The 20,675-nt window shown below is 50.3% G+C and overlaps 1 protein-coding gene across 1 annotated transcript; it reads right to left on the reverse strand.

Annotated features, from left to right (window-relative positions):
* Nucleotides 1–5,890: 5,890 nt before the first annotated feature.
* On the reverse strand, nucleotides 5,891–15,714 carry LOC116957247 (uncharacterized). The gene is made up of 2 exons (XM_032979310.2): nucleotides 15,610–15,714; nucleotides 5,891–9,185 (listed from the first exon to the last, which is right to left on the reverse strand). The coding sequence occupies exon 2, from the start codon at nucleotides 9,143–9,145 to the stop codon at nucleotides 7,904–7,906; it is 1,242 nt and encodes a 413-aa protein (XP_032835201.2). The 5' UTR covers nucleotides 9,146–9,185; nucleotides 15,610–15,714; the 3' UTR covers nucleotides 5,891–7,903.
* Between the last annotated feature and the right edge of the window lie 4,961 nt (nucleotides 15,715–20,675).

Here is a 20,675-nt window from a genome sequence, read left to right on the forward strand (position 1 = left end):
TTGGTGTGCTGTCACTACGCTACGACTATGCACTCTAATCAATTCAAACATTACAACTCTAGAACACCTGAACCTACTTAACTGGAACCCCTTTGCACCCTCAACTGTGAACACAACCACTACAAATTATAACCACGTCAGCCACAATTGTTTAAAAGTCACAAGGACTGATTGATCATGTACATTTGTTACCCATAATAGTTTTTTTTATAAATGCGTAATTAAATGCGCCACCACCAGACAGCCAATTAGTAAGGTTTGTCACGTAAACAAAACATGGCAATTGGTTACCAGATCAGCACTAACCGTTGTGTTGGAGAGTAAACCACAACATTTACAATTCTAATATGTTTTGCCAGTAATTACAACTAGACTCATCAAGTGACAGCCAGAATTGTGGAGAAAATCCTGATTCGGTCAAATAGAGGGGGTCAATGTGATGTCACTTGTGAGTAAAATCAGGTGCGAGCACCATAGGTGAGGGGGGTTAATGTAGTCATAAATTATAATGGATGTTATTAGTTGAGTTTAACACGTAGGCTTTCATGACCAATATCATCCATAAGTGTTTTTTTGGGTTAGATCGCGTAAATATGTCATCAAAACCTGCCACCACCCGACACAGCCAACTAGTAAGGGTTGTCAAGTAAACATAACATGCCAATTCGTCACTAGTACAGCACACCGGCATGTTGGAGAACCAAGCTACAACATTTACAATCTTTGTACGACGTTTCGCCAGTAATTATAACCAGCTTCATCAGGCGACAGATTTGTGGTGCAGTCCACCTGTTTCGTTCCTTATATAGAAGCATAGGTGTGTTGACTACACTTCTGCGCTCTTGTGCAAATTGGGGGGGGGATTAATTAGTCAACTTACATTATGCATGCGCATTATGCGAGCCGTTTGATATTGTCCTTCCTGTCCATTGTGTGTGTAGTAGTTTCCACGGAGACACACACTTGAACTTGGAGGCAATACGTATATTACACAGCCCCTACAGGGCTACTACTTAAACATACACAAGTTAACTAGACCCCAACAGGGCAACTACATAACCGGGTCAGTCACATTCTGACTGACCCACTATGCCGAGTGAAGACCGAAGATCGAAGAGATGTAGCACCGAGCGTTGATTCCAGAGAACAGCCGCGATCGCTCTCTGGACTTCCCCTTTATACTCCCGAGCGTGGCCTTGCTCCGCCTTTGGCCACGTTCCCTTCTGGATTGAACCAGAAGGATCTCGACCGAGCATTACGTGTCCCTCAAGCCCCCTCTGGGCCCCCCCCCCACTACCCTGTCCCGGTCACGTGCTCTCTCATGTTCACGCAGACTGTCACGTCCTTACTTGCCCTCTCTCAGGCCGTCACCAGAACTATGCCCCCTCTGGTGCCAGAGAAAGACTCAAGATGTACAGTTCCACGCTTGTGACAGTGGTTGGCGCTAAACACCATAGTGACACCATTTACGTCACGACATAACCCCCCCTTATAAAACACAGCCATCCCGGCTGATCACTAACCCCTTAACCATAACAGCAGCAATCCAACAAAAATGCCTCCCAAAATTTGCTGTGCAACAATAACGAACAACCACAAACGAACAATAGGAAATGTACACTAAATACAATTACCGCGAAAGGGGAAGGAAAGAGAGAAGATAAAATGTTAGCCAGCAATCTCTCCAGGACCAACGCGTCGATGCCATCGTGGTCCAACTTCGGGAAGGCGGCTTTCGCCAGCGTCAAAAGCCGTCCGACGCCCAGGTACGTGGTCTGCGACGCGTAGACATAGTCTACAGCTAGCTGTATAAACGAGCGTGTTGGCCACTTCCGACACCAGTTGTAGTGAGTCCAACTGAGTCGCAGACGTTCTTTAGAGACAACACTTTTATTGTAACATCAACCCGTTTACACAAAGGGGTAACTGCCCCTTCAGTTACCCCGATGTAGTGACATCCCTGATGTCACTACATCTGTATCCACAACGAAGGGCAAAGAAAAATCAAGGTACCGAAGGGGAGGTGCGTTGACCAGACCGTCTCGCAGCGTGACAAACGCAGCCTCCTCCTCCCCCCATCGAAATTTTCGTCCCTTTGCAGTGAAGACATGGAAAGGTTTTGCGATTGTGGCGAACCCGCGAACAAAGTGTCAATAATAGGAGGCAAACCCAACGAAACTATGTACCTCACCTACCGACTTGATGGTTGGCTATGTGCGCAGTTTTATCTGGGTCCGTCGCTATCCTGGATTTGCTGACAATGTGCCCCATGTACCGAAACGACCTTTGCAGCAAATTACATTTCTGCGGCTTAAGTTTGAGTTTCGCAGTCCGCATTTTAAGTAAAACCACACGCAACCTTTGCAGGTGTTCTTCGAACGTACGGCCGAAAACAATGACGTCGAGGTCAATCAGACAAGCGTCCCATTGGAGCCCTGCCAACACCAACTTCTTGAGCCTCTGGAACGTGGCAGGAGCTGAGTGGAGTCCCATCGGGAGCCGGTTAAATTCGAACAACCCTTTGGGTGTACGGGACGCAGTCTTAGGTTTAGAACTGTTGTCCAAGGGCAACTGCCAGAACCTGGACAACGCGCTCCCGGCAAAGCGTCCAAGGAGTCATCTATCCCTGGGAGCGGGTACGCATCAGCCACGGAGACCTTGTTAAGTTTGCGGAAATTGACACGAAACTTCAGACTCCCATCCTGCTTTTTCACAAGCACAATGGGGGCTCCCCACGGGCTATTTGATGGGGAAATGATGTCAGCGGCCAACATCTCGTCGACTGCATGACGCACGTGGTCCTTCTCTTTAGGACTCAATCTGTATGGGTTTTGGCGAATGGGGGCGGCGTTCCCCGTATCAATGTGGTGATGTAACAGAGACATGCAGCCAATATCATATTTGCTTTTACTAAAAACATCCGACAATTCCTTTAAAAGCGCAGGCAACATGAGCCTCAGTGCCTTGGATAAATACGGGCTCTCAGAGCAGAGTGCATCAATCCATAATTCATCACATCTCTTCCTTCCCATAGCCACCGCAACTCTCATAGTCCCGCCGTTTTCCCCATCGCAACATGCGACAGACGAGTGAGCTAAAACAGTACCCGCTTGTATAACGAACGTCTCCGAACCGGCGTTCAAAACCTGAATAAATGGTTGCTGGCTATTTGCCACTAGAGTCTGTGCACCCACTAAAGTTAGACCTCGAACCACCTTTTTCGAGGGAACTAACAGCATCCCTCCCGCGGTCGTTTCCCGGTCAAGTTGTTTCCGCAGACGCAAGGGGATAAGCATAAGTGCACCAGGGGGGATTTTAACAGTCTGTTTGACCAGAGATGACATTGTCATCCTCTCAGCCGACAAGGGCAATGCCACTGTCATCATAGATAAAACCACTTACAACAAAATTCAGGACCTTCTTCATGATGGCAGCGATCCCAAAATCAACAGAGATCCCACAAACCGCCAAGCCACAAAAAACAATATCACTAAATCGACTTCTCTAATCGATCAGACCAAGCAGAGCTCCCTAAAACCTTCGGCTGCAAGACCACCAAGATTTCATGGCCTTCCAAAAATTCCACAAAGTAGGTACCGCGCTCCGTCCTATCGTCTCCACCATTAACTCACCCAACTACAAACTGGCCCGATTTCTGTCTGAGACCATGCTTCCTTTCACGGGCAAGTCCACCTCAGCTGTGCTTAACTCGGCTCACTTAGTTTCTTTAATCAAGCACATTTCACTGTCTCCAGATGATTTGCTTGTCAGTTTCGATGTAGTCTCTCTGTTCACCAATGTACCTGTACCTGCCACCATTGCAATCATTGAAGACTTGGTCCAACAAGGACTGAATCCAGATGTACCAACTTTGTTAAGGCACTGCCTTACCAACACATACTTCACCTGGAATGGTACATTCTACAAACAAAATGAGGGTACCCCAATGGGTTCTTCCTTATCACCAGTGGTAGCGGATGTTTTCATGGAGAAATTTGAGACAGATGCCATCCAAACATCCACCCTACGTCCTTCCTTGTGGAAGAGATACGTAGATGACTTGTTCATCATCTAGCCACATGGCCTGCCAGCACTGAACCAATTTCTCAACCACATAAATTCCATACACCCGTCTATCAAATTCACCATGGAAGTGGAAAAGAATGGCAAGCTATTCCTGTATGTTTTGATCAAGAGACCTGATGGCTCGTTGGGACATTCGGTCTACAGGCAAACCACCCACACGCATGCTTATCTAAAGCCTGACTCCCACCACCATCCAGCCCAGAAGAATTCCCTCATCAAAACACTACACCATAGTGCCCGTTGCATCTCCGACCACCAGTGAGCTGCAGCACGTACACAAAGCCCTCAGGATGAATGGATACTCGAACCGTACAATCCGCAAAGCTGTCTCCCCAGCCATGCGGAAACAACCTTCTGAGGATCCAACCAAAACCATCACTTTACCTAACAGGGGTTACCAAAAAGATTTCCAAAATCTTAAACAAACACAAGATCCAGGTTAATTTCAAAACAGTACACAAAATCCGTGATTTAATCCCATCTGTAAAGGATGTGATTCTTGACATGCAATACCCTGGTGTCTACAAACTGAGTTGTGGTTGCGGCAGCAGTTACATTGGGGAAACGAAACATGTCTCGGACCGCGTTCATAAACACAAGGCAGATCTGAAACACGGTAGGACCAATACCTCTGCCGTTGCTGATCATTGTTTTAACGCTGTGGGCTCACACGAAATTTATTTTTCCAAGACGGAAGTACTCTGCAAATCTACCAGCTACCTTCAGAGATTTGTTCATGAAGCCATCCATATATATAAACACAGACACAACTTCAACTGAGAGGATGGGTACAAACTGAGCAATCATTGGAAGAACGTTATTAACCAGGTAAAGTCTTGACTGTATTGTTTCCATCCTACATGCCTATGTCAGCTGTTATTTACGACTCTGTCTCCCTCTCTCTCCATGCCTCTCTCTGAGATCTCTCATGCTCACATGTCCTTAAGATTGCACTCTCATGCCTTTGGATTGCACCACTCCTCGATTTCACATTAACATGCTGTGTGTACAAACTGTGTGTGGGTACAAATTGTGTGTGTGTACACTGTGTGGGCATAATAGGGGGCACAGGTGGTGCATCAGCCAGTCATCTCAGTCAACCCATGGCACCTGGGTCTGGCACGAGCGCTGTGGTGACGTCACTGCTACTTAGTGGCGAATGGCGGTCGTTGGTCTTGTACTGTGTATACACTCTGTATGTGCATACTGTGTGTGTACATTGCGTATGTACCTGGTTTGTGTAAACCTTGTGGGTACACTGTGCGTGTGTACACTATGTACACTGTGTTGGCACAGTAGGGGGTACAGGTGGTACATCGGCCAGTCATCTCAGTCGACCCATGGCACCTGAGTGTGCTCTGTGGGCTCCTGCCGGCAGGCTTTTGACACTTCACGTGGCCTTAACATGCTCATAGCCTGGCACAAGCGCTGTGGTGACATCACTGCCACTTAGTGGCAAATAGCGGTCGTTGTTCTTGTTAAAGTGTTTGTGTATACACTGTTTGTGTAGACTGTGTGTACGCTCTGTGTATGCTCTGCATGTACATTGTGTGTACACAAGATACATGTGTGTGCACAGTGTGTGGGTGGTCCGAATCAGTCGGGCAGCATTGTCTTTTCATCAGCTGCGCAATGCTGTTTGGAAGCAACCTGGTCTGTCGCTCCACATGAAGGTTCGGGTCTTCTCGGCCACAGTCATGCCCTCCCTTCTCTAGGCATGTGAAACGTGGACCCCTCTAAATGGAACATCTGCACCAGTTAGACACATTTACGCTTGCATACCAGCACTCAGAGGGAAGCCAAGTGGTAGCGCATTCTCTATTTATTGCAGAGGTTAAAGGTACAAATCCGGCAGGCACCCCTGGCTACTCCAGTAACATTGACCAAAATATGCACTGTCTGCTTAACAGTGAATGTAAAACATAGTGTCAATCAAAATACATAGGTCATTGCATGTTGGTGTCATTATCAAAATTTAGGAAATTCCAAATATTATCCAGAACTTACACAACTGAGATTACACATCAATTATTGTCCCCTACTGCGAGACTCATGCACACATGCAGGCTGGTGCAGGGCCACCTTATGCCACACAGAGGCAGCTGCCACTTGGGGGTGCTCTTCGAGTGTTTGTGATGAGAAATTAGACAAAACTCCGAATTGCCAAGGCAATTAAGCTGGTTTAACACTTAGGGTTTCGTAATCAATATCTATAATAGAGTTGTTTTGGGTTAGAACGGAAACTGATAACGCAACCCAAACAACATATACAACCCCATCGAATTCCACCTTACAAGGGAGAGTCCGCCTTTACCAGAACGTAGCTCACGTGAGCTGGTCCTTGACACTGGTCTCCCCCGCCTTGGCAGGGCAAAGGGGGCTTCCCCGATTGCCAATACACCTGCGGGGGCCTTCTCCCGTGCGTCCTCAGGCCGCACACCATAGCAACCATGTCCTTCTCCCGCCACGGCCGAGCCTCCACTTTGGGCCAATGCTGGCAGGCCTCGTGGTCCTGAATTTCCTGGACCACCTTCAAGGACGTGGTCCCCATGCCTTCGGAGAAGGGCAGGATGATCCCCGACGCCCGTGCCAGAGCCAACAGCCTTTCCATCGCAAAGGAGTCGAGCGCCTTCTCACCCATCTGGGGTGAAGGGGGTCTCGGCCTCCCCTCGCTTCCGCTGGAGAAATTTCGCGCGGGCGTCGCATGATAGGCCAGAAATTGCCCCTTGCAGCGCAATCGACTTCAGCGCTGTCCTGTGCTCTATGCAAAATAGCGCCCGCCAGCCATGCCAAGCCCTCAAAGGGCAAATTGGCACCCACCACATGCGTGGTCTCCGGCCGGGGCTCCTCCACTCTCCCGCACCGACGGGGACCGCCGCCAGGGTCCCCTCATGTCTCCTTTCCGCGCCGCTGGCCGTGGTGCGCCTCATGCACCATCCCGCGCTCTCCTCAACACGGTGGTCCTCGGCCATGCCGCGTGCTCGGGACACGAGATCACGGAGGAACGGGGTCCTCCCTCGCCGATTCGCCGCCGTTCTCCCTCCGATCCGCAGCCGCTCTCCCGCCGATATCTCTCTCCGCCAACGGGCTTCGTAACCGGGGTCCCGGGGCTGCGGAAGGGATGAATGTTTCACCGTTCCCATCCTCCGACGACACTATAGGTGGGTTATTTCTTCACCCCACTCCTGACACCAGTTGTAGTGTCATCGTAGAGAGAGACATGGTTTATAAGGGGGTATCTTCTTTATTAACACGTTCACAGGTTCGCCATCACACTCTCCCTAGTCATCTAGCCTCGCGTAAACACAACCCTGCAGTTTGAACCTAGGAATTGAGTGTTCAACTTCACTTGATTTTCATTAAAGGCCTGTGACAAAAGTGAATCTATTGGAGCTTCATTGTCTCAAGTTTACACATCTGTAGTGTACGACTCCGGAGACAATAAACTGTAGAGGCATCTTTTTATTTATTTATCATAACTTAGTTTCAATTGCGAGCACATAGCACAACACTGACTGCCGAGCAACCACGGCGCTGACTGACTAGATAGCTGGTTAAATATCTAGCAGTGGCGATGTCAAGGGATGACAAAGATGGCAGTGATGACGAGGACAGCAGCAACGACGAGACGATCCAGACTCCCACGGACAGCCTCGAGCTCCCTCTCTCGCCCCCTTTTATCCTTTCAGGATCTGCCCTGGCCACGCCCCCCTTCTGGAACCACGTAGCTGGTTCTGGGAGGCACAAGATGGATAACTTCCTTTTGGGTGGGTACACCCAAAATTGCTACCCCTGGTCACCACTCAACGCTGCTACACTACACATCTACCGGGTCTCCTTTTGACTTTATATTGTCTAAGAAGTCCACCCACACCTCCACTTCCACAAACTGCTGGGAGTTGCCTCGCTCTGCCTCACAATCAGAATTCTCCTCCTGGTTCACATTACCTCCAATAATGTGAAGGTCTATTTTTGGAGTTGAATCTTCATCTTCACATTTCACCTTTACTTTTTCGCTCTTCACTGTTACTTCACATTTCACCTTCGCCTCTTCATATTTCACCTTGATACCTTTTAAAGTGTCAAAGCTGAGATTTTCTCGTGGTTCTTTTTTCATGAAGGATGGGCGCATTGCAGCACTTTGACTTTCACAAGCTGATTTCAGACTCGGTTTCTTGGGGATCTTCTGATGCTTGCGTGTTCTGTGGTGTCTTTGAAGTTGTGATGACAGTACAAACGCCTTCCCGCACAGAGTGCACTTGAAGGGTTTAGCTCCTGTGTGTGTTCTCTGGTGATATTTAAAAGCAGATAAACCTGAAAATGCCTTCCCACACACACTGCACTTGAAGGGTTTCTCTCCCGTGTGTGTTCTCTGGTGGCTCTGAAGAACTGATGACTGTGCAAATGCCTTCTCACACACAGTGCACTTGAAGGGTTTCTCTCCTGTGTGTGTTCCCTGGTGTATTTTGAGAGCAAATGCTTTTGAAAATGCCTTCCCACAGAGACTGCACTTGAAAGGTTTCTCTCCCGTGTGTGTTCTCTGGTGTGATTTTAGATTTGATGACACTGCAAACAGCATCCCGCACAGAGTGCACCTGAAGGATTTCTCTCCTGTGTGTGTTCTCTGGTGTTGTTTAAGACTAGATGAAGTTGAAAATGTCTTCCCACACACACTGCACTTGAAGGGTTTCTCTCCTGTGTGTGTTCTCTGGTGGATCTGAAGACCTGATGACCATGCAAATGCCTTCTCACAGACAGTGCACTTGAAAGGCTTCTCTCCTGTGTGTGTTCTCTGGTGTCTTTGAAGATGTGATGACACTGCAAACGGCTTCCCACACAAAGTGCACCTGAAGGGTTTCTCTCCTGTGTGTGTTCTCTGGTGTCTCTGAAGAACTGATGACTTTGCAAATGCCTTCTCACACACAGTGCACTTGAAGGGTTTCTCTCCTGTTGGAGTTCTCTGGTGCTGTGTCAAATTTCCAGTACGATCTGTGCTTTTTGCATACTGGTCGCATTGTTGTCTTTTTGTACCGAGCTGCGCTGAGTGCCTTTGCTCCATCAGACCAATTCTGCAGAGGAAGCGTCAAAAGAAGCTTCAGCTGCAGACAGAAAAAAATATCGACACCATCTGCATCAGTATCAAGGCACAGATTAATTAATATATACACAGTCACACATGACTTACATGTCTATACTTATTCATATAATCAAGATATTCCCCAATTCATCACATGGGCTGTTAAGGCACACAATGAGAGGGCAAATGGTTATAAATATGCCTGGAAGCCCTAGTATTTTGAAAAAAAGTTAACCCAAAACACCAAGCACACAATTTCGGCTGCCTGGCTGCAAAAATAATATTTATAAAAGCAGAAATTCAGCTAACAGAGCAAAGGCTGTTGAAAATAATACTATTTGTATTATGCATAAATGCATAAATTAATGTTGAATCGCAACTTAGAGGTGTGAAGCCAGGCTCAGATTTGCTTGAATGCTCGGATGAACAAACCTAACTTCAACTGCATATGTGCTGTGTTAATTTCCTGACTGTTTCCATTCTTACAAAAAGTTCGAGGAAAACTAAAAAATAAACTATTGTTTTGATTTAACCGCCATGTTCAATAGTTAATATACTTTACTGCAAATACAAACTTGAGACTGTCACACACTGGCATGGTAAAAAGGTGGTGGTGTGTCCAGAACCATGCCTGGCCCGCCTTCATCAGCTCAGTATTCATGCTTCCTCACGGCATCATGCAATAAATGTAAGACCAATCAAGATAACAGAGGCCCAAAATAAGTTCAACTTTCACTTATCAATCATGTATGCTGTCAGCGATAATCAAACTAATTGTTGAGTTCATAATGCAGTTAAATAACTGCGCCACAGCTCCCCACAAAGAAAAACTCTTAAATACATATACATTTCACATGGATCATTAACATCTATATATATAAAAAGGGAAATTTGTGAATGTGTGTCTGTTTGAAATGTTTAGCATACTTCCCGACATGCAACAAACTTGAAATTTGGCATGTAGGTAGTTTCCAGACTGTACACAATGCAAAAAGTATAAAAATAGACTTTGTATTTTGGGGGGGGAGGGGGGAGAATGCCAATTCATTGTGTGGCGTCAACCCGCATACAGGACTGGCGAGAATCGATATCTGGTGAGCATTTGTGGTATCGATTAAACAGGAATAGGCCGATTCTAAAGAAATCTACAACCTTCAATTCTTTTGCGCGATTTAAAGAATAGAATCTTGGCGTTCGCAGCGTATGTTTTTTTCCCACCACACGTTGGGTTTTATTTTTTATTTTAATTCATGAGGTAATGATCAAAGTTTTATTTTCATTTGTATATGTCATGTTTTTAAGCTGAGAAGTTTTTAAATATATTTTTCCCCTGGGCAACGCAGGGTACTTCCTGCTAGTATTATATAAACAAGATATTCACCATTCATGACGAATTGGAAGTAACCTTATCACAGTGCTAATGCCATGATACGTGCAATTTGAGGCCAACTAAGTGTGGATTCCTTGTCAGCAGGTAATTTGAATGATCCAGGTGTCAAGGGATGACTTGACAGATGAACCAGCTGTGCTCCCCACTGTCTTGCTGGGTGTTAGGAACCCATCGTTCCACCCAACAATGTGGGCATCGCTCTTACGACCTCATCATTGTTGCAGAGCAAATATGTCTTAACTGCCCTGCAGCATATCTCACGGGCCTCCCCAACAGAGGCCGATCTTCACTCCTGGCACCAGTCATCAGCAGGTCCGATCACCTCAACATCCTCCAATCTCTTCTCTAACCAATGCCATGCCTGTTCAGCCCCAAATATCTGGACAAACAAAAACTGCTTGAGCATGCAGTGTCTGGGAATGCGGGACTCATGACCGAACCAATGCAGCCTCGCCTGCCAAAGAGACTTAAGATTATATTCTATATTGATATCTTAAGGATCTGTAAGCTTCTAATACAACAGAGTCTGGTTGAATAGAGGATGAATCATAGGCAGGCCAGCCTTCATTGTAGAAGCCAGCACAGATGATAATTTAAACAAGTTAATATTTTGCATCCACAGAGTAATATCTGTGGCCAAGAAGAATCACAGCTTTGTTCATTAGTATCTAAAAACGCTTGTCCTGGTGAGGGTCGCGGTGGCAGCATGCTGAGTAGGGCGGTCCAGGTCTCCCTTTCTCTGGCGAATTCCCAAGCTTTCCCAGGCCGGCCGAGCGACATAGTCTTGGTCCAGCCCCGGGGTCATCGCTAGGCCTCGGCAAGGTAAGGTAAAAGGTAAAAACAACGAGCCTACCTTTACCCTACCTTTTACCTTACCACAATACAATCACTCTATCCTACCTTTTACCCTTCAGCAGGTAAGGTAAAAGGTAAAAACAACGAGCCTACCTTTACCCTACCTTTTACCTTACCACAATACAATCACTCTATCCTACCTTTTACCCTTCAGCAGGTAAGGTAAAAGGTTAAAAGCAAAGAGCCTACCTTTACCCTACCTTTTACCCTTACCCCATACAAATTACCCGATTACAGGGTAATTACTAGGGTACTACACATGAAAAAGGTTTATAACAGGTAAATGCTAGGTAGAGTGCTTTATTCATATAGAATACTCTCGATTATTCCAATTTTACACACTTTCTTTAAACTCACTCTGTTGTTGTTGTCGTTGTTGTATCCTCAAACCTTGTAACTCAATTTTAATCCACTTCGCAATGTGGTTTCGACTGCAAACTTGGTATACTTATGTCATACTGATGACAATACTATATTCTATCATTAAAAATAAAATAAAAATATTTTTAAACATTATTTTTAATGTTATGTTTCGGCTTGGGTCTAATTATCCACTGTCAACTGACGTTGGCCCACGGTCCCTTACGTTGTGGCAAGCTTCGGGGCCACTTCCTGGAGTCGTGGAGTTCTGCCATTACTCGTAGATTTCATAACAGCGTGTTTTTAAAAAAGTAAAAAAAAAACGTATTAAATGGAGGCCCTAGACTGTGCCACGGAGCTTTTAGCAGTAAACAAGGTACCGTATTTACCGGGTAATACTTCGCGCTACCTTTACCCTCCCGGGTAATTCTTCCGAGCTACCTTTACCCTACCCTTTACCTTACCCCTTGGCATGTCGAGACCTTTACCCTTTACCTTTTTACCCGGTAAAAAAGGTAAATTACCTTACCTTGCCGAGGCCTAGTCATCGCCCAGTGGGACGTGTCTGGTAGAGTTCCAGGGGGAGTCAATTGGGGGGCATCCTTACATATATTCTATATTGATATCACCCCTAGAGCCAGGCCCAGCGGTTGTGTTCGCCAACAAGCGCCTCGTGGCCGCGTGATCCACGTAACTCAGTCGGGCCAGCTCGAAATGGCTAAGTGTGCCATCCTGTGCGTCGAACATCCACAGGATGAAGGGTGAGGGGCGGGTACGATGCCAGTATGGCAGGGAGAGGGATGGTCTCAGACGGACTAGACCTTGGCGATGGACACTCAAAGCTTTGTATGGCGCAAAAGTCCAGGCACCTTCCACAGTGTTACATAGTCTAATGAAAGAATGCTGCTCGACTAAATTTAAGTGAGACATTGGCTCCCAAACCAGAGCTAGACATGAACACATTAACCAGGTATGGGAGCTCTTCCAACATAAGGAAGAACTGCATGATTATTTATGGAGAGTTGAGCAGGTGCAGTGTTGTATGACATGAAATTAAAGAACACTAAATAGCAAGAGCTTGTTGCTAGGGCTGCGATGGTTGCACCTATTGATGACACTCCTGAACACCAAGAAGCAAGACGGCATGCTGCCAGTGCTGCAATGGCTGCACCTACAGATAAATAATTTCCTGTCTACTTCTTGCAGCTACTGCCATGCATGACATGGAAAGGAGACTCCCCAGGGTTATGCTGCAAATGTACCATGGTTCAGCTCCCTACAATTAATGACCATCCCGAGCCTATTCATGTATTTATACCTGCCAACAATACCTATGCAAGCCAATTCTGAAACAACAATAGAAGATAGAACTCCTGCTTCCAAATTATATGTTTTGGCACCAACTAACTCATCCCGACATCTGGCTACACGCCCACATTGAAAGTGTAGGGCCAGGTACATAATCGCATTGGCAGTCTGCTGACACTACCTATTGACCTACCTACATTACCACAGATCTAATTGCATTGCTGACAATACTAGACAGACTCACCAGCATAGCAAAAATATCATCAACACCAAGATGCAAGTCCTATTGCTGTGGGAAGACAGCCTCTAAAAGGAAAACTCTTATGTTCACAGTTTCAAGTGTGCCATGGAGAAGATGACTTCAGAGTACAATGTTGTCATTCATGCCGACTAAACTCCACATGCTCAACATAAGTGCCACTTAAATGCACTCACAACATCTGAAGTCGCTGTCATTCTGACTGCTGAACAACATTTCACTCGAGACATCGTATTGCAACTGAGGAACAGTACCCTACACAGAAATTAAACACCGATCCTATGATGCTCTTCAATGTCTACTGATTTGCTGGCAAGGGGATGATGGCTACAATTTCCTACTTCGCCAAACTGACCCAGCAACAGGCTTGCAAACACAAAATATTTCTGCCATGGACTTCTTTGCCTTCAGGAACCGCAGCTTCAATCTCTTCTTGAGATGCAAAGAGCTCTTCCACCAATTTTCTGTCGACATGTATGCCAAAATTGAAGCTTCATTCGATTAAACCAGGGGTGGGGAACCTTTTTTCTGCCAAGGGCCATTTGGGTATTTATAACATCATTCGCGGGCCATAACATTATCAACTTAAAAATTAGCCTGTTATATTTGGTCAAACATTTCATTAACCCCTGTGGTGGCTGGAACTGTTTCTCTTTGGTGAGGCATGTGATGTTAGCTGGTATTGATGATGTTGCTACTCGCAACTGCTTTTCCAGGTTTGCTCCTAGATTTATTTAATTGAGTCCCGCCTGCGTTTGCCTTGGCAGGGCCAGACTAAATGATTTTGCAGGCCTTATACGGCCCGTGGGCCGGACGTTCCCCACCCCTGGATTAAACCCACCAGATGCCAAAACATCAAACATTGTCTATCATGAAGCTCTCCAAGGGCAACACATTTAAAAGCTGTCCTCATTATGAAAAAACATGCCCTTCGATTGTATATCACAACCAAAAAAACGTTACAATGTACACACATTTACAGACTTCATTGGCAAAATTCAATCATTCTGATAAAGCCAGCATTGCAAGACATTACTCTTAATCATGGGACCTGCTTTGCCAGTACCAAATGTTTGATTACTGAGACCTGTGCGAAGCCGGGTAACTTAGTTATCACTGAACAAATACTATACTTCCGATAATAATGTTTGTGCATGAGTGGGGAGCGGTAGTGCAAGGGTTAGCGTGCTGCGCTATAAACCCAGCGACCCGATTTATATTCCCACAGAGGAAAGCCACAACATTTGGCTGTCGCCTGATGACGCTGGTTGTAATTACTGGCAAAACGTCGTACTCAGATTGTAAATGTTGTGGCTTGGCTCTCCAACGCACAACCGGTGTGCTGTACTACTGACGAATTGGCCACGTCCCGTTCATGTGACAATCCTTACTAATTATACTCTCTGGTTCCCTTACTAGTTGGCTGTGTTGGGTGGTGGCGGGTTTAACGACACGTTCATATATTTACGCGATCTAACCCAAAAAAACCTGTATTATGGATGTATAGTCGCGTGATTTTCCTCCGGATCCTCACTCTGTTGTTGTTGTTTTATCCTCACATCTTGTAACTCAATTTTAACCCACTTCCCAATGTGGCATCGACTGCAAACTTGGTATACTGATGACAAAACTATTTCTATCATAAAAATTACGTATTTTTAAACATTATTTTTTAAATGTAATGTTTCGGCTTGGGTCTAATTGTCCACGCTCAACTAACGTTGGCTGTAAATGACCACGGTCATGGCAAGCTTCGGGGCCACCACATTTAGAGTCAACATCACCATGCGTTTAGAGTATTTTACCGATATACATTTCCACACGTTAAGCTTGGCCTCATGAGATTAAAACAGGTCCCTGCAGGGTGGGCTGGTAGGAACATTGAAATTTTGCGCAATTTTATTTTTACACCCCAACAGCACGAGATTTCACTTCGTTAAAGTATTGAAAGGGGACGGACGGACACATTAATCTATTGTAGGCTGGTACACTCAGTTTACAACTTCGTTCCTACCAGTAAAAAAACTGTATAAATACTTAAGAAACAAAGTTTCAAAGTAGTGAGCCAGATGAAGACAAATTCAACTTAAGCAGAGAATTAAAGCCGAATGCAATCAGGCGATGGGCAGGAGGCAAGGCCCCGCATGGCTAGGCCCCGCGTTGTAATGTTCAATTGATGTCCCTACGAGAGAGAGAAGATGCGAGGCTCTACCTGAGTAAACAACAATAACCACGACAACCACCACAACAACCACCACGATGTGAACTTCTCACCTCAGACTTCAGCGAGAGAGCGCGCGGAGCGGCAGCTTCCTGGTGCCTCGTGACGTCACGCGCCAGCAGGCGGTGACGCGACGTCACTTGCGGGGTCAACACAATCCCCTCCCCCAACGAGCGGCGGTGCAACTGAATAAATTATGTTAATGAGCCGCCAGTAACTGGGCGTAGCTTTGCCCAAATAAGGATAGAAAAATAAATAAATAACAATATCACGACGTTTCGGTTGCAACACAGGCAATCGTCATTTTTCACCTGAAGACGATTGCTTGTGTTGCGATCGAAACGTCGTGATGTTATATTATTTATTTCGATCTACGTGGCTTTACAGAAAGACCCAAAGGATATTAATTCCTGCAGTCACGAAAGCTTTAAGTAAAATAAAGATTTTTACTGGAACGGAAATCGACAAGTGACCAACAAGACGTGACGTCACGCTAAAAAGCGCGGTGGAGGGGGGGTCGGGGGTGAGAGTGAATACTTTGGTGACATGACGTCACCAGCGGGATACATTCCCCCAGGTGTCTCACGCCGATGAAGGAATGCGGAGTTGTGACGTCAGAGAGCGGGGATAAAGTTTATTTAGATTCCTTTTCCATTGCTCCCTCTCTTAAACAGAGACCCCTTGGGTGCGTGAGCTCAACAACAACAACGTGAACATTAGTGTGTGTGTACACAGTGTCTATGTACACTGTCTTGGCACAGTAGAGGGCACAGGTGGTGCATCGGTCAGTCATCTCAGGTAGTCGACCCATGGCACCTGCTGGGTCCACCCCGTGACGTCCTGCCGGCGCGCGTTCGACACGTCACGTGGCCTTAACGTGCACATAGCCTAGCACAAGTGCCGTGGTGACATCACCACCACTTAGTGGCGAATGGCGGTTGTTGTTCTTGTTACTGTGTATGTGCAGACTGTGTGGGTACACTGTGTGTGTGTACACTGTGTGTAGATTGTGTTTACACAATACATGTATACACTGCGTATGTCTACACTGTATGTGGGCGATCCGAATCAGTCGGGCGGCATTATATTTTCATCAGCTGCGCAATGCTGTTTGGAAGCTACCTGGTCTGTCGCTCTGCACGGAGGTTCGGGTCTTCTCGGCGCCAGTTAGAAACATTCAGGCTGGCATGCCAACACTCAGATTGAGGAAAACCAAGTGATAGCACATTCTGTATTGCAGAAGTTCAAGGTGTAGAGGAGTAGAATGGGGAAGTGGCGTCACGTGTACTGTCCAGGGCGATGACGTGACGTCATGCGCTCGGGGCAGCAGAATGACGTCACGGCTCCTCAAAGATAAAACGGGGACCCCGTAACGTAAGCGGGGACGTAGCTGGAGAGTAGGGTCGAAGAAGGGTGGAACGGGGAGCCAGGGGCAAGAGGGTAGGGATAGCGGAGAGCACAGTGCCAGGCTAGACGTGGCTGTGCTCCTCGGTCGGCCGTGTTGGCTGATCCCACGGCCGGCGCAGAGGAGACAGCACAGGGCAGCCGGCTGTGTCGGGACCTAGCCCGGAACCCCTAACCCCTGGGAAGCTGTTCACCCCTGTGTGCTGTTAAGATTTGTAATAAACCTTTGGCGGAAGCCCTTAACTTACCTCAGCCTCCGAGTGAGTCGTCGGGAACTTCTCAACAACTGGTGTCAGAAGTGGTTACGCTGCCGTCGCTATGCCTAAATTGGGCGGGCGGCGTAAGAATCCACCGGCGGGACGCCGAGAGAGTGCCGACGATGTCGGGGAGGCTCTGGCTGTGACCCGGGGGCAGTCCGGCGCTCCGGAGACGAGCCTAGTGGAGATGGACTCAGCAGGGTAGGAGGTGTCGGCGGCTGGGGGTCCAAGCGCACCGCCGCCGGTGGCGGGGAGCGATGCCGAGGGGCGGTCGCAGCTGCTCCTGCGGGCGATGGAGCAGCTCACCGCCGCCCTTACAGAGGTGGGAGCGCGGACGCACCCACCCGGCCCACACTCCGCGTTGCACCGGCGGATTCCCACCGTTTCGCCACCCGCCAATTTGGAAGTCGGTGCCATTTTTCATGCGCTGCAGGAGGTGGCGGCCATGTTGGTGGACGCAATTTCCGCTGCGACACCGGAAGCGGCGGCTGTTGTTGCGGCCATTGCTGCCGCGGATGCCGCCGTGGCTCCTCACCTCGCCGCGTCTGCGGCGTGGCCTGCGGGGACCGCAACGCCGCCGTATCTCGCCACGTCGGCGGGATGGGCCGCGGGCGCCACGGACGCCGCGGCGCCCCCCCACGCTGACGCTATTGTGAGGTGGCTCGCGGGCGCTGCTGCGCCTCCTCACCTCGCCGCGTCTGCGGCGAGGCCCACGGAGGCCGCAACGCCGCCGGCCCTCGTCGCGTCGCCCGAGGTCGCCGTTGCTGCTGCAGCGGCTCCACACCTCGCCGCGCATGCGGGGTGGGTCGCGGGAGTCACGGCGCCTCCGCATTACGTCGCCGCGCCTACGGGGTGGGCCACGGGGGCCCCAACGCCGACTCTCCTCGTCGCGCCTGTGGGAGGGGCCGCGGGGGCTGCCGCGGCTCAGCACATGGGCGGGGCCGCGGGGCTGGCCGTTGGCGATGCCGCGGCCCCGCACCTCGTCGTGCCTTCAAGGTGGGTCACGGGCGCTAATGCTCCTCCGCATCCCGCCGCACCTGCGGGGTGGGCGGCGGCCGCTGCTGCACCTTCGCACCTCGCAGCATCTACGGCGTGGCCCGGGGGGTCCACAACGCGGCCGCCGCTCGCCACGTCTCCAGCGTGGCCCACGGGGGCTGCAACGCTGCCGCACTATGCCGCGTCGCGGGAGGTTGCCGCGGCTGCAGGGGCCGCCGCGGTCACACACGCTGGCACCGCCGCTCCGTACGTCGCCGCGCCGGCGGGGTGGCCCGCAGGGGCCACCGCTGGCCCGTATTATACCGCCGCGACTATGGCGTGGCCAGTGGAGTCCGCAATGCCGCCGCCCCTCGCTGCGTCGCGGGAGGTTGCTGCAGCCGCGGAGGCCGCCGCAGTCACGCACGCTGGCACCGCGGCTCCGTACGGCGCCGCGGACAGGTGGGTCACGGGCGCTGTGGTGCCTCCACACCTCGCCGCATCTACGGCGTGGCCCGGGGAGGCCGCAACACCGCCGCCCCTCGCTGCATCGCAGGAGGTTGCCGCGGCTGTGGCTGCAGCTCTATCCGTCGCCGCGCCTACAAGGTGGCCCGCAGGGGCCACCGCGGGCCCATATTATACCGCCGCGTCTCCGGCATGGCCTACGGGGGCCGCAGTGCCACCGCACCTTGCCACATCTTCCGCGTGGCCTATGGGGGCCGCAACTCAGCCGCCACCCACCGCGTCTCCGGCGTGGCCTACGGGGGCCGCAGCGCCACCGCACCTTGCCATGCTGCCGCACCACGCCGTGGTTGCAGGGTGGCCCGTGGGTGCCGTGGGGCTTCCATACCTCGCTGCGCCGCGCGGCTAAGGGCTGCGCCGGTTACCCCACGTCGCGCCGTTTGTCGCAAAAGGGGGCGACTGTTTGGCCTTCCAGGACCGGTTCGACGCGGCGTATATGTCGTTCGGCTGGTCCATGGAGGAGGCGTTGGGGGCCCTTCCAACCTGCCTGGACGAGAGGGCGCTGCAGGTCTTCAAGTCCATTTCCCCGACCGATAAGGCTACGCTTCCAGCGGCGTACCTCCGGATGGCCAACGTATTTGAGCCACCGTTCAGGGCACGCCTGAAGTTTTTGCTACGGCGGCGGGAGGAGGGGGAATTGCCATTGGCCTTCCGCTGCTCGCTCCTGGCCCTGGCACAGGCCGCATACCCTGATGTACAGGGCAGGGCGCTGGACTTGATGGCCCTGGAACTGCTACTCGACCTGGCACGTGAGCTGGGGATCGCTTTGTCCATCAATAGCGATCGCCAGATCACGTCATTGGCGGTGGCCGAGAACATCCAGGCGCACCTCTCCCTCCGCCAACAGCCCCGGATGGCGGCGTGCGCAGGGATCCCGGCACCAGAAGGGGAGGCCACCTCTCAGGGTGGGGACACCCTCGCGGCCCTGGTGATGCCCGGTCGTCACGGGAGGGGGGCGGGTGGTCGCCTTCCGGAGCAGCGGGGGCGGCCGGGACCTTTCCGCCTGCAGGACACTGCCACGGTGACCTGCTTCCGCTGTGGTCAGCAGGTCCACATTGAGCGGGGCTGTAGGAATGCCCCGAGAGCCTTCAGCAAGGGGGCTCTAACTCCTCACGGACCCTCATCGGCATCGAGCCCAGGGCCCCAGGCGAGTCGCGACGCATCACCCGCGCGGCCGCTCCCCTCACCTCATGTATCTAGCGGGGCTAGGACCCATCGTCAGGGGGTTATCCTCGAGGGGTCGGGTGCACCATCATTGTCACCCACTGGATGGCCCAGGCGGACCCGCCACTGGAACACGTTGGCGCATCGGATGGTGGCGGCAGCTGCTGGCTCCTTAGCGTTGGCGGGTTGCGTGCAGGGTGTGCAAGTTCGCCTCTTGGTGGATACGGAGGCGTCTGCCACCATTATTTCAGAGGCCGTTTTCAAGCTGCTACCCCGCAGCGTCGGTCCGTTAAGGCCGGTTCATGGGGATTGTATCACCGCGAACGGCAGCAGTTTGGGCATATTGGGCCACGTTATAGCGTCGGTTCGGGTGACGAGATTGAGTTGGCAGTTCTATGCCTCTTGGGGATCGACTTTTTGTCTAGAATGCCCATTCGAATTCTCGTTGACCAGGGCTGTGTGGAATTGCCGTCAGGGAGGCGGCTGCAATTCCTACAATCGCCTACCGTTCTGTCTCTCTTGGTTGCCAGTATGCGGGCCTTGAATAGGGCGGCGGTGACCGTGCCGCCAGCGTCACAAATCTTGCTACCCCTTAGGTTGTGCAGACCGCTCGAAGGGGGCTCCACGGAGACAGGTATCCTCCTGTCCCCGTCGAGTTACTTTTCAAGGACGAAGGGATTGGTGGGCGCCATGACGGCTGTGTCGGGGGGCCAGGACCGTTTTCTACAGGTCCTCAATTTGGGGCCCACGCCGATCGTAATCCCGGCCGGCGCCGTCCTGGCGCACACGACCCCGTCTCC

This window comes from Petromyzon marinus, chromosome 71 (genome assembly GCF_048934315.1).
Source record: "Petromyzon marinus isolate PM22_M1 ecotype Great Lakes invasive population chromosome 71, UKy_Petmar_22M1.pri1.0, whole genome shotgun sequence".
Taxonomy (NCBI): Eukaryota; Metazoa; Chordata; class Hyperoartia; order Petromyzontiformes; family Petromyzontidae; genus Petromyzon; species Petromyzon marinus.